The sequence below is a fragment of the Diceros bicornis genome, chromosome 24 (genome assembly GCF_020826845.1).
Source record: "Diceros bicornis minor isolate mBicDic1 chromosome 24, mDicBic1.mat.cur, whole genome shotgun sequence".
NCBI classification, from domain to species: domain Eukaryota; kingdom Metazoa; phylum Chordata; class Mammalia; order Perissodactyla; family Rhinocerotidae; genus Diceros; species Diceros bicornis.
In genome coordinates, this window is record NC_080763.1 from 48,747,999 (window position 1) to 48,761,852 (window position 13,854).

Below are 13,854 nucleotides of genomic sequence, written 5' to 3' on the forward strand. Positions count from 1 at the left end.
GCTGTGGCGCGTTCTCACCTCCCTGTGGGTCAGCTTAATGCTGTTTCCTTGCAAGTCCTGAGAAACTCAGTTATGTTCAGTATCTAAGACCCTCAGTGCTGTTCCGGTGCCTGGTGGGACGTGGTTGGTGGCGCTGCTGTCATCTCCTTCCCTGGAGTACGGCATGTGCGGCTGTGGGGTTTGGGGGAAAGAGGGGCTCCGTGGGGGGCCGGCTGCTCACCTGGACCTGCTCTGCCCCTAGTATGCGTCCAGCTCCTCGGGTGGGGACAGCTCCTGCGAGGAAGGCCACGCCCGCCGCCCCCCGCACCTGCGTCCCTTCCACCCCCGAGCCGTGGCCCCGGACCCTGACCACCTGGACCCCAGCTCGCCCGGCGACCCCGACTACTCGTCCAGCAGCGAGCAGTCCTGCGACACGGTCATCTACGTGGGGCCTGGTGGGGCAGCGCTCTCAGACCGTGAGCTCACCGACAGCGAGGGGCCGCCGGACTTCGTGCCCATCATCCCCGCGCTGAGCCGCCGCCGGCCCTCTGAGGGCCCCCGTGATGCCGACCACTTCCGCTGCAGCACCTTCGCGGAGCTGCAGGAGCGGCTGGAGTGCATTGACGGCAGCGAGGGCCCCTCGGGAGCCCCGGGCGGCGCCGGAGGAACCCAGGCCAGCCCAGCCCGCGGGGGCAGGAAACCCTCGCCGCCTGAGGCCACGGCCCCCAGGAAGGCTGTGGGCTCCCTGATGGCCACCAGCACGCCTCGAGACAGCCCTGGCCCAGACACCCACCGGAGTGCCCTGGAGCCCTCGAAGGCAGGCAGCGACCAGAAGGAGGAGGGCAGCACCAGGCCTGAGCTGCCTGTGCTGGACAAGGCCACAGCGGGTGGAGGCAGGAGGCCACTGCCCAGTCCGGCCCCTCCGCCGCCTCTGCAGCAAGAAGCTGGCAGAGCCCCCGAGGAGCCTGGGGGAGGGGGGGCCGACGGTGTGGTACGGACGCCCCCTGTGGGCATGAGCGGGCAGGCGGGCTGCCCCCGCCCCTCTGCACGTGGCCGCTGTCTGGAGCGGGGCCTGCTGACCACCACAGTGACCTTGCAGCAGCCCGTGGAGCTCAACGGCGAGGACGAGCTGGTGTTCACAGTGGTGGAGGAGCTGTCCCTGGGTGGGCTTGCCGGCCCCGGGCGCCCTGCCAGCCTGGCCAGCTTTGGCAGTGACTGCTCCCTGCAGGCCCTGGCCTCGGGTTCGAGGCCAGTCAGCATCATCAGCAGCATCAATGATGAGTTCGACGCGTACACCTCGCAGGCCCCCGGCGCACCGCTGGAGGGGGCGGCCTGGGCTGGCGGCAGTCACGGCTCCTCCATCAGCTCCTGGCTCAGTGAAGTCAGCGTCTGCACGGCCGACAGCCGCGGCCCCACGCCACAGCCTCCCTCGCGGGCCAGCCCGGACCCTTTCAGCCCTGACTCTCCAGTAGGGCCTCTGGGCCCCCCGAGACTGGATAGCTCCCTAGAGGATGGCAGCTCTCGGTTCTCAGAGAACAACAGACCGGACAGTCCTGCCCCACCCCGGAGTCCTCATCCTGGGGACCCGGCTGCAGCAGCCACCGCTCGACCTGGCAGGGAGCCCCAGGTTGTGTCTCCACGGGGGGCAGCCCCAGCACAAACAATCCACTCCAGCCTTCCCCGGAAACTGAGGACTACCTCAACGGCCAGTCGTGCGGGCTGCGCTCACCTGGCTCCGAGCCCACCTGGCCCCGGAGGCCTATTCGAGGACCCCTGGCTGCTCCGAGCAGATGAATGTGGCCCATTCCAGGTGGCCTCTGCCAGCAGAGCCCCTGGTCAGGCCCCGATGCTGGCTTGTGCCCGGAGGGTGGTGGACGGCTGTGAGGTGGCAGCCAGGGTGGCCCACAGGCCCGAGGCTGTGGCTCAGATCCCACCGCTGCTGCGGAGGGGGGCTACCACCCTGGGTGTGACCACGCCCACTACATCCTGTGGGGACTCCCTGGCCGAGGCTGTGGCCTGCTTGGGCAGTCCGAAGGCTGCCCCCAGCAGCAAGAAGAGTGTGGGTCCCAAGGGGAGCCTCTTCCCGAGGCCTGGTGGGGTGGCCCCCCCGGCCCCACCTGTGCGCAAGTCCAGCCTGGAGCACAAGAACAGCCCGGTGCTGGCCCCTCCCCAGGCCGTGGGCCTTTCTCGGGCTGGGGCTGCTGCCCTCCTCCGAGGGGAGGAGGACGCCAGACCCAGCAGCCGAGCTGACCACTCGGTCCCCAGGGCCACGTCTAGCCTAAAGGCCCGGTCCAGCAAGGCAGAGGCAACATACCGTCCTGCCACCCACGGGTCTCTGGAGCGATGTGAGGGCCTGGCGCACGGCAGCGGCAAGGGAAGGGAAGCCCCTGGGAGGCCAGCCCGGGCTGTGCCCAGGTTGGGTGTTCCGCCCACCAGCCCCACGCCCGGACCCGCTCCTGCCTGTAGGGGCAGCTTGGCCAAGGGCATAGGGGTCCCCAAGCCCCCAGCCGGTGGGGGCAAGGGCCGAAACCCAGTGGCTGGTGGGTCGAGGGCTCTGGGTGCTTCGGTGAAGCCACTGGCCTCTGCGGCGGGCAGGACCCCCGGTGGCACTGTGACAGGTCCCAGGGTGGCCCCACGTGCAGTGCCTGGTGTCGGGGCCAAGGCCAGCCGGGGCACCATCATGGGCACCAAACAGGCCTTCCGGGCCGCCCACAGCCGTGTCAACGAGCTGGCGGCTGGTGGAGCATCCGGCAGGGGTGGCCCCTCGTGGGGCTCGGCCGACTCAGACAGCGGCAATGACAGTGGCGTGAACGTGGGCGAGGATCGGCCCCCCGCGGGCCCGGCGCTGCCCTCCCCCTACAGCAAGGTGACAGCGCCTCGGCGGCCCCAGCGCTACAGCAGCGGGCACGGCAGCGACAACAGCAGCGTGCTGAGCGGGGAGCTTCCGCCCGCCATGGGCCGCACTGCCCTCTTCTACCACAGCGGTGGCAGCAGCGGCTATGAGAGCATGATGCGTGACAGTGAGGCCACCGGCAGTGCCTCCTCCGCCCCCGACTCCATGAGTGACAGCGGCGCTGCCTCTCCAGGGGCCCGCTCCCGCAGCCTCAAGTCCCCCAAGAAGAGGGCCACAGGTGGGTGTGGCACCAGCCTTCCTTGGGCACAGCCCTCTACAGTTTATAAGTCTGTGAGGCGCTTGACAGCTGGGCACGACCTTCATTGACCCCAGATACATATGACCCTTGCCAGATTTACAAAGGTGCCTGGGACTTTTCAGCGTATAGATGTGTATAACCCTCTACAGTTTATAAGCATAGCCACTGTGTGCTCTTCTCTGATCCACACAGTGCCCCAGAGGCTGGTCCCCGTCCCTGTCAGAGCAGGCTGTCAATGATGGGCCCTCATGGGTCCCCCTGATGGGGTGTGGGGAGCCGGGAGAGGATTTGGGTTGGGGGCTCCAAGCCTGGTGCTCTTCTGGGCTAGTGCCCAGCTGCCTGGAAGCCCCCCACCAGGGCTGCTACTGCCCCCATCCTCTGGACCCTCTGTCTCTGGGGATCCAGGTGGGGTGGGCCAGTTCCTCACGTGGTGTGTGGTTGGGGGATTCGGCCACTGGCTGATATGTGGGAGGGGGAGGCGCACTCTGGGGGCCAAGCTGAGGTGGAAAAGCAGGAGGCCTACGTGGGGCCAGTGAGGGCCTGCACGTCTGGCTCAGGAGGCAGTCGAGGGGGTGGTGGGAGGAAGGGAGTGCTGGGAGTTAGGACGTGGCATGGCAAATTGGGGTGTCGGAGGGCTGTCTCCAGGGCAGGGCTGACCGTGAGGCTGCTGCTGGGTGGCTGTCCAGGAGAGAGGTGGCTGGTAGTGGCTGGGGACAGAGGCAGGGGTGGCTGGGACCCCAGGCTGGGCGCTAGGCTGAGGATTTCTGGATCGGGCCCCATGCTCTCTCCCTGTCAGGACCCTGGCCAGGGGCTGGGCCTGGGGCTGGTCTCTGGCTTCCGCTCACCCAGCGCCCGGCTCACTGTTCCAGGTCTGCAGCGGAGACGGCTGATCCCGGCCCCGCTGCCCGACACCGCCGCCCTGGGCCGCAAGCCCAGCCTCCCCGGGCAGTGGGTGGACCTACCCCTGCCCCTGGCCGGCTCGCTGAAGGAGCCCTTTGAGATCAAGGTGTACGAGATTGACGACGTGGAGCGCCTGCAGCGGCACCGCCCGCCCACAAGGGAGGACCCAGCTGAGGTCAGGGTGGCGGGAGGCCCTGGAATGGTGGGTGGCCCCTGGGGGTGCAGCCGGGCAGCCTGTTGACCTCACCTTCTCCTTTTGTCCACAGCCCTTTCAGGATGTGGAGAAGGTAGGGACCATCCCTGCCTAGCCCTGAGCCCGTGGTGGCCCCCGATGTCACCCTTGTGCAGAGAGTGGGTGGCTGGAGGGGTCCTGGGACCACCGCCATGGTCCCCTGGAGTTGCACCAGGTGGGGGCTTCCTGCCGTCGTGCTCACCCATCCTGGGCACAGGTTTCAGACGGGCACCAGCAGGCGGCTGTGGGAGCACCTGGTGAGAGCCCCGCCCTGTGGGCCTAGGTCCTACCCCTGCCTGCCTTTGAGGCCCCACTGTGCACCTCACAGGTCTGGAGAGTGGAGGGAGGCTCCTGACCACTGCTGGGGTGCTGGGAGCCCCTGGGGAGCGGGTTGTCCTCCGTGCCTGAGCCCACCCTCTGTCCGTCCCCTGCTGCCCAGGGCCTGGTGTGCGTCAGTGCAAAGCTGCTGGCTGAGCGCAGGCAGCAGCGGCTTCGAGAGGTGCAGGCCAAGCACGGGCACCTCTGCGAGGAGCTGGCCGAGACCCAGGGCCGGCTGATGGTGCAGCCCGGCCGCTGGCTGGAGCAGTGTGAGTCCCCACCCCTGCTGACTGGAGTAGTGAGACCCCCACCCCAGGGACGCACAGGCTTGCAGGACCCCAGACCTTTCTGCCTACTCTCTGTGTGCCCCCAGGCCAGCCGCTTCCTTCCTAGAACTCAGCTGTTCTCCTTAACATGGGGCAGGGACCCTTCCTTTCTTGGCCCAGACAGGGACCTGGAAGCCGGGAGGGGAGAGAAGCATTTCCTCAGCCCTGTGGGGACCCCGGGCCTGACCCGGGTCTGCTGTCCCTCCCCAGTCGAGGTGGACCCAGAGCTGGAACCGGAGTCTGCTGAGTACCTGGTGGCCCTGGAGCGTGCCACGGCCGCCCTGGAGCAGTGCGTGAACCTGTGCAAGGCCCACGTCATGATGGTCACCTGCTTCGACATCAGTGTCACCACTCCTGCTGCCACCCCGGGGCCGCAGGAGGTGGACGTCTGAGACTGGGCACTGGGACGGGGGGGGGGGGACGTGCAGGAGTGTGAGGATGCGACGTGGATGGAGCGAGGATGTGGTGGGGGTTGGAGGGACGAGGATGCAGAGGGTCCGGTGCGGGACCCGGCGTCTCAGAGGCGATGGAGCGTGAGAGAGGAGAGGGGCGGGCCCAGTGGCTTGGACAGAGGAAGTGAGTGTGCATGAGATGGGGAGACAGTTGCCACCCAGACAGCAACACAAGTGCCTTTAACCGGATTGGACTTCTGTCCTTTTTGCGTTTGGTGCTAAGGACTCAAGACACCAGCAGACGGTGTGCTCGGGGCCGCAACCTGGCGGTGGCTGTGGCCGACCGGGTGCCGGCTGGAGCCAGCCATGTTGGATCTGATCTCGCCTTCTTTACAGCCAAGCAGTGTCATGTAGCAGCCAGCCTGGCTGGATTCTACGTTAGGATTCAGGATTACTTTTCCTTTACCGCTGTTTCCTCTCGGCAGGGCCCGCCTTAGTGGTCTCCAGACCCCAGTCTGCGCGCAGTTCTCCACAGGTCGCGCCAGCGGGGTCTCTCGGGCGAGGTGGCTGACCCTCCCTTCCCGCGGACCCGCTTTGTCCTGAGGCCACCGGGAGGGCAGCGCCCAAGGGCTGAGCCGCAGGCACACGGCTCCTTCTTCCACGGCAGGAATTCTTACCAAAACCACATGCAAAAAACAAAAACCAACACACACAGGACATGGGGGGTAGGGGTTTTGTAAGGTTCTGTTAGGCTCTTATTTTTATATCATTTGCCTATACATGCGGTATTTGCAGTGGGAATTTGAAGACAAATGATCTATGTTTTTACGGTTTTCTATGGAGTGTGTCCCTCACGCCGGGCTCTTTCTGGGGGGCACCCCGGGCAGGGTGGGGATCTGCGGGGGGCACTTCTTGCCAAATGCAGACCAGGGGTGAGCCTGTCGACGTGGGTGGTGTCCCTGGCACGACGGGCTCTCTTTTCTGACCGTTGTGCATTTTCTAGGGGCGTCCAAACCTTTGTACAAATGTGTAGATAACATCTTGTTACAGCTTTTATTTGTGAATAAAAGATGCACCGATTGTTCACGTGGCTCCTGAGTTCACTGGGCGTGCTGTCCTCCGAGGGTCCTGGGGCGAGGGGGCCGCAGGGTGTAGGAGGGACTCGACCACGTGATCTGAGGGCTTCGTGGACAGCAGGGGACTCGCCTCTGCCCACACACCCTGCAGGGACGCGCCTTGCAGGCGAGGGGACCGACCCTGGGAGGAGGTGTCTCCTGCAGGGCTGGGGTTCAAACCCCCATTTCCTCTCTGTCCCCTTTCCTAAGCCACTGTCTTGAGTCGCCTAGCTCTGGGGGTCCCGAGGCTGAGGCAGGGGAGCGGGGGTTGGGCTAATGGGAAATAGTATTTTCTGGTGAGCTCCTGGCCCCCTCCCCAGAGGTTATGTTAGCTGGGGAAATTGAGGCAGGAGTGATGCTGACCCCTTGGGAGACTCTTGGTCTCCTTCCTTTGCCCCCTGCCTGCCTTTCCAGGAGACAGACGAACAGACACCCTGTGGGCATGTCAAGGCTCTGGACCCCGGAGCTGGCAGGAGCCCCCACTCAGCATGGCCAGCCTCTTTCTGGGGCTGGGGTCAGAGTTCATCCCTAGAGGACTGGGCCCTGACTCTGTCGACTCCAGAGCCCCTGGACCCTTTGAGGGAGACAGGGCCCACTAGGCTCGTCCCCGGCCGTCCCTCACCTGGCGTTGGTGGCCTCCTGGTCTCTGTCAGGCTCCTGTGTGCCCCTTGTACTCAGCGTGTCCTCAGGTGAACCCATTAGCTTCTCTGTTCGGGTGTCAGGGTCCCCACTCCATCCTCTGAAGGCTGCGTCTGTGCGCCCTCCCCACCATGCACCTTTCTGCTGGCCTCACACTGCTCCACCAGGTGCTCAAACTGGTCCTGGCCTGGGCACCCCCGGTGCTGCTCCACCCCATCTGGGTGTCCCCCACCCCGGGCTCTGGTGTAGGCACCATGGCGTCTCCCAGCTGGCTGGGCCCTTTGCAGCCCCTACGCCTGGGACACACCCTCAAGTGGTGAGTGGGGGCCCCTCCTTGGTGGCCCCGCTGCCCTGGGCTCCCTCCGCCTGGCACTCACACCTTGTGTGATCTCTGCCTGTCTCCCAGCCTTGATGTCTCCCATCCCTTGGGGATGGGGCGGTGTCTGAGTCATTGCTGCACCCCCCACATTGGGCACAGGGCTGGGCCCCAGTGGGGCCTCAGGTGGCACTTGCTGAATGAATGAACGAATGAATGAACAAATGAGCAAGGCTTCTTCTCAAGGGAGTTTCTGGCTGGAGGCAGAAGCAGGTCCAAGATTGACAGCATTTAACAGTTTGCAGAATGCCTCCCTGGACCCTCCCTGTCATCCTCGAACAGGCCTGGTCCTTTGCGTGGCCGTGTGGCCTCCATGGGTCAGGCCACAGGGCCATCCACACGGAACCACCTGCCCAGGGCTGCCTCCTTGCTCTCTGCTGCTGATGGCACTTGGGCCCACAGCCCCTGGGATTGGGTCACATGTGAACAGGAGGCATTGGGGGCCTAGACCCTCTACCCCCTCGCTCTGTTCTGAGGTCAGATCTGGCTCCCAGCGGGAACCCAGCCAGATGCCACCCAAGGCTGCTGCTCTGTCACTGAATTTAGGGGGGTCTGGGGGGTCGGGGTGGGTGTGGTGGGACTTGAAGAGGGATGGGGAGATAGATCCTTTCAGGACCTAATATTTGAGGGGAGGGGCTGAGAAGCCCACCTGGTCCGCGGCTCCCATGACCAGTCCAGCTGGCCGTGACCCAGAGTCTGAGCTGGCTGTGTAGAGGCCCTGGCCCAGCCCTCTGTCCTGAGGGCCAGGGCGGTGCTGGGGTCCGGGTGAGGTCATGGAAGGCTGGGGGAGGCCTGCCCGTGGGCCCCAGGTCTACTGTGAGGGCTGTACTCTCGCTCCCAGTGCGCCCTGCACCGTCTCACCTGGCCGCGTGGGGGGTGGGTGGTTCGTGGGCTGTGCTGGGTGGGTCCCCTCCTGCAGAGAACACTGTTCCCTTCCCTGCTCCTCGATCACTGGAGGGGCCCAGAGCCTGCTTCTCGCCAAGGGGCCTCTCCCGCCCCTGCACCTGTCCTGGCTGGGCTGGCTGACCTTGGGACCGGCCAGTGGAGCCCACTTCCCACAGTCCGGGATCGGCTCGCGGAGGGCGGCGCCTGCTTTTCTGAGTGGGAACCTCTGTCCTGGGGCCAGCCCGGGGGCCTGCGGCGGCCTTTCATCTGGGACATCAAAGCTCTCAGCCCCGTCATTACAGGCGGGAACCCAGCTGGGGAGCAGCTGCGGGGCGAGGATGCCCATTTTATGGATGGGAAAGGTGCTGCTGCCTGGGACTCAGCTCTTTGACCAAAGCCCAAGCAGCCCTGAGAGGAGGCTGGGGAACCTGCCTGGGCCCTGCGGGATGGGGGCATGAGCCCGCCCAGGTGGCATCTCTCATGGCCTCCGAGGCTGGCCTGGCGCCTGGCCAGCCTGCTCCCCGGGGCGAGGTGCCCGGCTGACTCACTCTGCGAGTCCAGGCCTGCTCCGCCCGCCCTGCCCACCCCAGCCCTGGGCACCAGGAGGCCACATGGGGAGGCGGGGCTGGGTGGGGGTCAGGCTGATCTAGTTGACCACAGCCGGGGGCTTACAGGGGCCAGCAGGTGGCTGGGACCAGGCTGGAGCCAGGGTGGGTGGGGAGGCAAGTGGGGCGGGAGCTAAGCACCTGGTTCACAGGGGCCCCAGGAGCTGCCCCACCCCCCGCCCTGCTCCCACGTGCCGGGCCAGGCCTGCAGCCCCCAGGAGGCACCTCTCCTGGGTTCAGAGTCCTGCCCCCTCCTTCCTGGGCCTTATCTGGGCCAATGGGCATGGTGAGCCCCTGCCCTGAGTTTCAGGTGCTGTGGGAGCAGCCTGGAGCTGTGAGAGCCAGCGTTTGGCCCTCTGAGCCTCTTCTGTGGTCACCGTCACGCAGGTGGTGGAGGTGACCTGCAGTAATGGCCGTGGGGAGGGTGACACAGCTGTGGTGTGGTGACAGTGGTGGGCATGGGGGCAGCAGACACGGGTGGGCCTGGCAGACAGCCCGGTGCCTCCTGGAGCCCAGATTGCAGTGCACGTCTTGCCTGCCTCAGGTCCTTCTCTGCCCGTGGGGCCGCCTGTCTCCCCGGCTCGGGCCATGGTGAAGCCAGCTGCGAGGCCTTGACCCCCTGACCCGTGTCCCCCTAGGAAACAGAGGCGAGGTCAGCAGCCTCTGTGGGGCTCCCATTGGGCCTGGGCCCTGCAGCCGGGTGGGGGTGGCCTGGCGAGCCTGAGGTGACAGGTCCCAAATAAAGAGCAGGGGGTCATCACTCAGTGACTGGCCTGCCCTGCCCGTCTCTCTGGGCACCTGGTGCTTTTCTGAGGTCTGGGCCTCAGTTTCCTCGTCTGTCCATGTCGTAGATGGTGAGTATGTTCACGGCTGGGTGTCTGCTCCACCCCCAGATCTCCCCCCAGTGCCAGCCCCCGGCCCACCTCTGGGTGCATGGTGCCATCTAGGGGTGCATGGCCTGTCTTGGGGTGCACGACGCTGGCTCAGGGCTCAGCCCCATGGTCTCAGGGGAGTCTGACTCTCCCCAGTGGGGCCTCCCTGCAGCCCTAGGTCGGGGAGGGCTTGTCTCAGGGGTAGAGACCCTGCTGCTCGCTCCACTCCTGGGACAGGAGCTAAGGGATGGAGCAGCCCCCGCCCCACCCCAGCCGGGTGCCTGGGAGCCCTGGGGGGCTGGGGCTTGGCCTTGGAGTCTGCTCCCAGCAAACAGGAAGCTCGAAGGGTGATTTCTCCCTCCTGATATTGTGTTTACCGAGGCGGGATCCAGGCCCCATTTCCACACAGGAAACCCGGGAGGCTGGGAGGGGGCCGGGAAGGAATTCCCCAGGCCGGCCAAGAAGCCGGGCTTCCTGTGGGTTAGGCCTGCAGTGTGAGGGGTGGGGGGGTTGGGGGCAGCCAAGAGCCCAGAGATGTCCCTCCCCACTCAGCACTCAGGGCTGAGTGGCCCTGGAAGTCCTTGTGCCCCCCACCCCATGTCGTCGTTGGGGACACTGAGGCCCAGGCCCAGGGACTATCTCCCCATCAGATGTGACAGGGCCGAGGGATGTTGTGTCTCCCCTCCCCAGAGTCCAGCGCAGCCTGGCACAGAGACATTTGAGATCTTGGGGAGGGGCCTTCTGGGAGGGCTGGGAGCAGAGGGTGTGGCCAGGTGGGAGCCAGTGTGGGGCCTCCCCAGATGCGAGTGTACCCGGAGCATGTCCTGTGGGCCCTCTCTCCATGCCCACTGCCCTGCCTGAGGGTCACCAGCCTACAGGCCAGCTCCAGCCTGGGGCAGCTAGAGGGTCCTCCCAAAATGCCCTTCTGAGCAGGTCACCCTGTCCCATTAAAACCACAAATGCCCTCCCCAGCTTTCTAAACAAAAGCTGGCTCCTTAGCTGGGGCTGGACGCCTTTCATGGATGTGTATCTTCCTCCCTCCCTCCTCTCCTCCATCCTTCCCTCTCCTCTCCCCTCCCTGCCCCTTTCACCTCCTGAAACACCCCCCACAGAGAGACAAGGACAAGTTTCATCATGCACCCACCACCCAGCTGCATCAAACCTCAGCCTTTTGCTAAACTGTATTTGTTTCAGAATCAGCTTTTTAAAATAAACTTTATCTTGGATTTACAGAAAAATTCTGAAGCTCGTGCAGAGAGGTCCCATATACCCCCCACCCGTTTCCCCCAGTATTCACATCCTACACAATATGGTGTGTGTGGTATGTTTGTTACCACTAGCGAGTGAGCAGTATTGATGCGTTATTTATTGTTAACTAAAGTCCATACTTGATTTGGATTCTCCTGATGTTCTTTTTCTGGTCCAGGGTCCCAGCCAGGACACCACCCTGAAGGGGCGAGACACCTACACAAAGTATTGGGGATTATCCTACTTGAGTGATGGGCCTCGTCTCCCCCGTTTATTCACAGTGCCATCACCTGTTTCTTGTGGTATTTATTTTGTACTCCGGGTTCTAATCCAATACTACTTAATTTTGTTACTAAAATTGTCCAGCCTTGGCCGCTGGGAGCCCTTGCTGTTGGCGAGAGCCGTTTTTAAAGTCCTCGACGGTTGGTGGAGGCCCTGTGCCCTCCCAGGCAGACGTGGTCCCCTGGCCTGGCCTGGCCTTTCCGCCAGCTCTTATGTCAGCGGCCTCACACTGTCCTCCCCAGGCTCCTGCTCGATGTCCGGTGCCCGCAGGCCTCGATCAGCAGCGCTGGGATGCTCTGACCCTCAGAAATGACAGCTGTGGGGGCTGAGGCCCTGGGGGCGTGCTATCTCAGAGCGTCCAGGTGGAGGGGACGCGATTGGCCTCTCCTGGGGCTCCCTGAGCGCAGGGGGCTCCTGGGGACAGAGACTGCCTGGGAGGCAGCCTAGGCCCTGTGATCAGGGAGCCCTCCTCACCTCTGAGCAGCCCTGGAGAGCTGGGAGACTGGAGCGGTGATGGGGCCCTTGGGAGCTGCCTGAGGCTGGCTTGGTCCCCTTCACAGCCACAGCTGGGGCCAGACTCTGGGCCTCACAGCGAACTCAGAGGCTGACCATGGGAGGGCATGCAGGAGGCCGCCTGCTGGCTGGCTGGCACAGGGCTGATGCTGGTCTAATTGCTGCTGTGACCTGGCGACCCAGCCTGGCCCAGGGGCTGGAGAAGGGGCAGTGACGTCCCTGAGAACCGACAGGGCGGCTCCAGGGTGAGGTCACCCCATACCCGCCTTCATGCTCTCGTCACTTGGGGAATGTGAGGTCAGCTGGGACGTGCTGCCCGCCCCGGGCAGCCAGGCCTCCCGCCATCAGTCATGCTGGTCTGCCCTGCCTCCTCCACCTCCTCGTCTGCGGGGACAGCCATTGCCTCCACCTGCCACCAGAAGGGAGGTGGCCGCTCCCCCTTGCTGGCCCCTGCTTTTCTCAGCCATTTGGGAAAACATGGTCTGGGTTAACAGAATGGCTTTACCTGTCCTCTGAAGACCCACGTGCCCACTGAGAGAAAAGTTCCAAGTTGGGGGCTGTTGGTGACCCAGGCACCCCCTAAGGAAGCTCTGCACAGCTGGGGTCAGGGATCATGGGTTCTGAGGCTGAGGGCGATGGACTGGACCCCTGGGGCCTGGGACGGCTGCTGCACTGTGAGTCCTGGGCGGGTCCCCTCCCGTGCCTCGATTTCCCCTCCTGTAGAAGGCGGTGTGCCTGGCTGTGTTTGAGTCGGCCCCAGGCATTGGACACAGGTCTCTACGGTTTGGAATAAATCTCTCCTGTCTCTCCAGCAGCGGAGACGTCGGGCCGTATTTCTTGCAGCCTCGGTGGCTGTCCGGGAGGTGATCCGCCTGGCAGAGGGTTAACGCTCTAACTTCAGTGCCCGACGCTGATTTGTGGGCCTGCTTGTTCTGGCGCGGGGCTCACTGGCATCTTTATGAGGCAGGAGGAGCCTCTGCTGAGAACTCGGGACAGGATAGGGTGATCTACAGCCCGAGCTGCCCCTGCCTGCCCATCCACAGTCACACCGTGTCCCCCGTGCCGCCCCTGGCTGCCCGTCCACCATTCACACCACGTCCCCTGAACCGCCCCTGCCTGCCCGTCCACCACTCACACCGTGTCCCACAGCTGCCCCTATCTGCCTGTCCACAGTCACACTGTGTCCCCCCAGCCGCCCTGCCCGCCTGTCCACAGTCACACTGTGTCCCCCCAGCTGCCCCTGCCTGTCTGTCCACAGTCACACCATGTCCCCTGAGCCGCCTCTGTCTGCCCGTCAACCATTCACATTGTGTCCCGAGCCGCCCCTGCCTGCCAGTCCATAGTCACACCGTGTCCCCCCACCCACCCCCGCCTGCCCATCCACCATGCATACCGTGTCCCTCCAGCCGCGCCTGCCTGCCCGTCCACTGTTCACACTGTGTCCCCCCCGCCGCCCTTGTCTGCCCGTCCACAGTCACACCATGTCCCCCCTCCCACCCCTGCCTGCCCATCCACCATTCACACCATGTCCCCTGGCTGCCCCTGCCTGCCTGTCCACCACTCACAGTGTCCCCCCAGCTGCCCCTGCCTGTCTGTCCACAGTCACACTGTGTCCCCCCAGCCGCCCCTGCCTGCCCGTCCACCATCCACAGTGACACCGTGTCCCCCCACCCACCCCTGCCTGCCCATCCACCATTCACAGTCACACTGTGTCCCCTGAGCCACCTCTGTCTGCCTGTCAACCCTTCACATAGTGTCCGTCCACAGTCACTCTGTGTCCCCCCAGCCGCCCCTGCCTGCCTGTCTACCATGTACACCGTGTCCTCTGAGCTGGGCCTGGATCAGCTGTCATCTGGGACCCAGGCTGAGGACGAGAAGGTGTTCGTGCTTGCTCTAGGAGCCTTGAAATTTAGCTTCAGAAAGGACTTTTCATGGGACCCAGTCATCTGCAGGGACTTCCTGAGCCCTATGTGTCCACCCTGAGCTGGGTTGAGTCCAGGGGCACAGATGAGGGAGACCC

General features: G+C 64.6%; 1 protein-coding gene across 4 annotated transcripts in view; it reads left to right on the top strand.

The window, feature by feature from the left end:
- The window catches only part of KIF26A (kinesin family member 26A), a 45,409-nt gene extending 40,077 nt beyond the window's left edge, over positions 1–5,332 (top strand). For 2 of the 4 annotated variants that reach the window (XM_058567845.1, XM_058567846.1), the window contains exons 12-16: positions 242–3,110; positions 4,001–4,206; positions 4,298–4,318; positions 4,703–4,850; positions 5,118–5,332. In XM_058567845.1, the coding sequence (XP_058423828.1) occupies positions 242–3,110; positions 4,001–4,206; positions 4,298–4,318; positions 4,703–4,850; positions 5,118–5,299 (3,426 nt within the window). In that variant the 3' untranslated portion in view covers positions 5,300–5,332. Of the gene's footprint in view, positions 1–241; positions 3,111–4,000; positions 4,207–4,297; positions 4,319–4,702 lie in introns of all 4 variants that reach the window. The other 2 variants (XM_058567842.1, XM_058567844.1) reach the window with 1 other exon arrangement.
- The last annotated feature ends 8,522 nt before the right edge of the window (positions 5,333–13,854 follow it).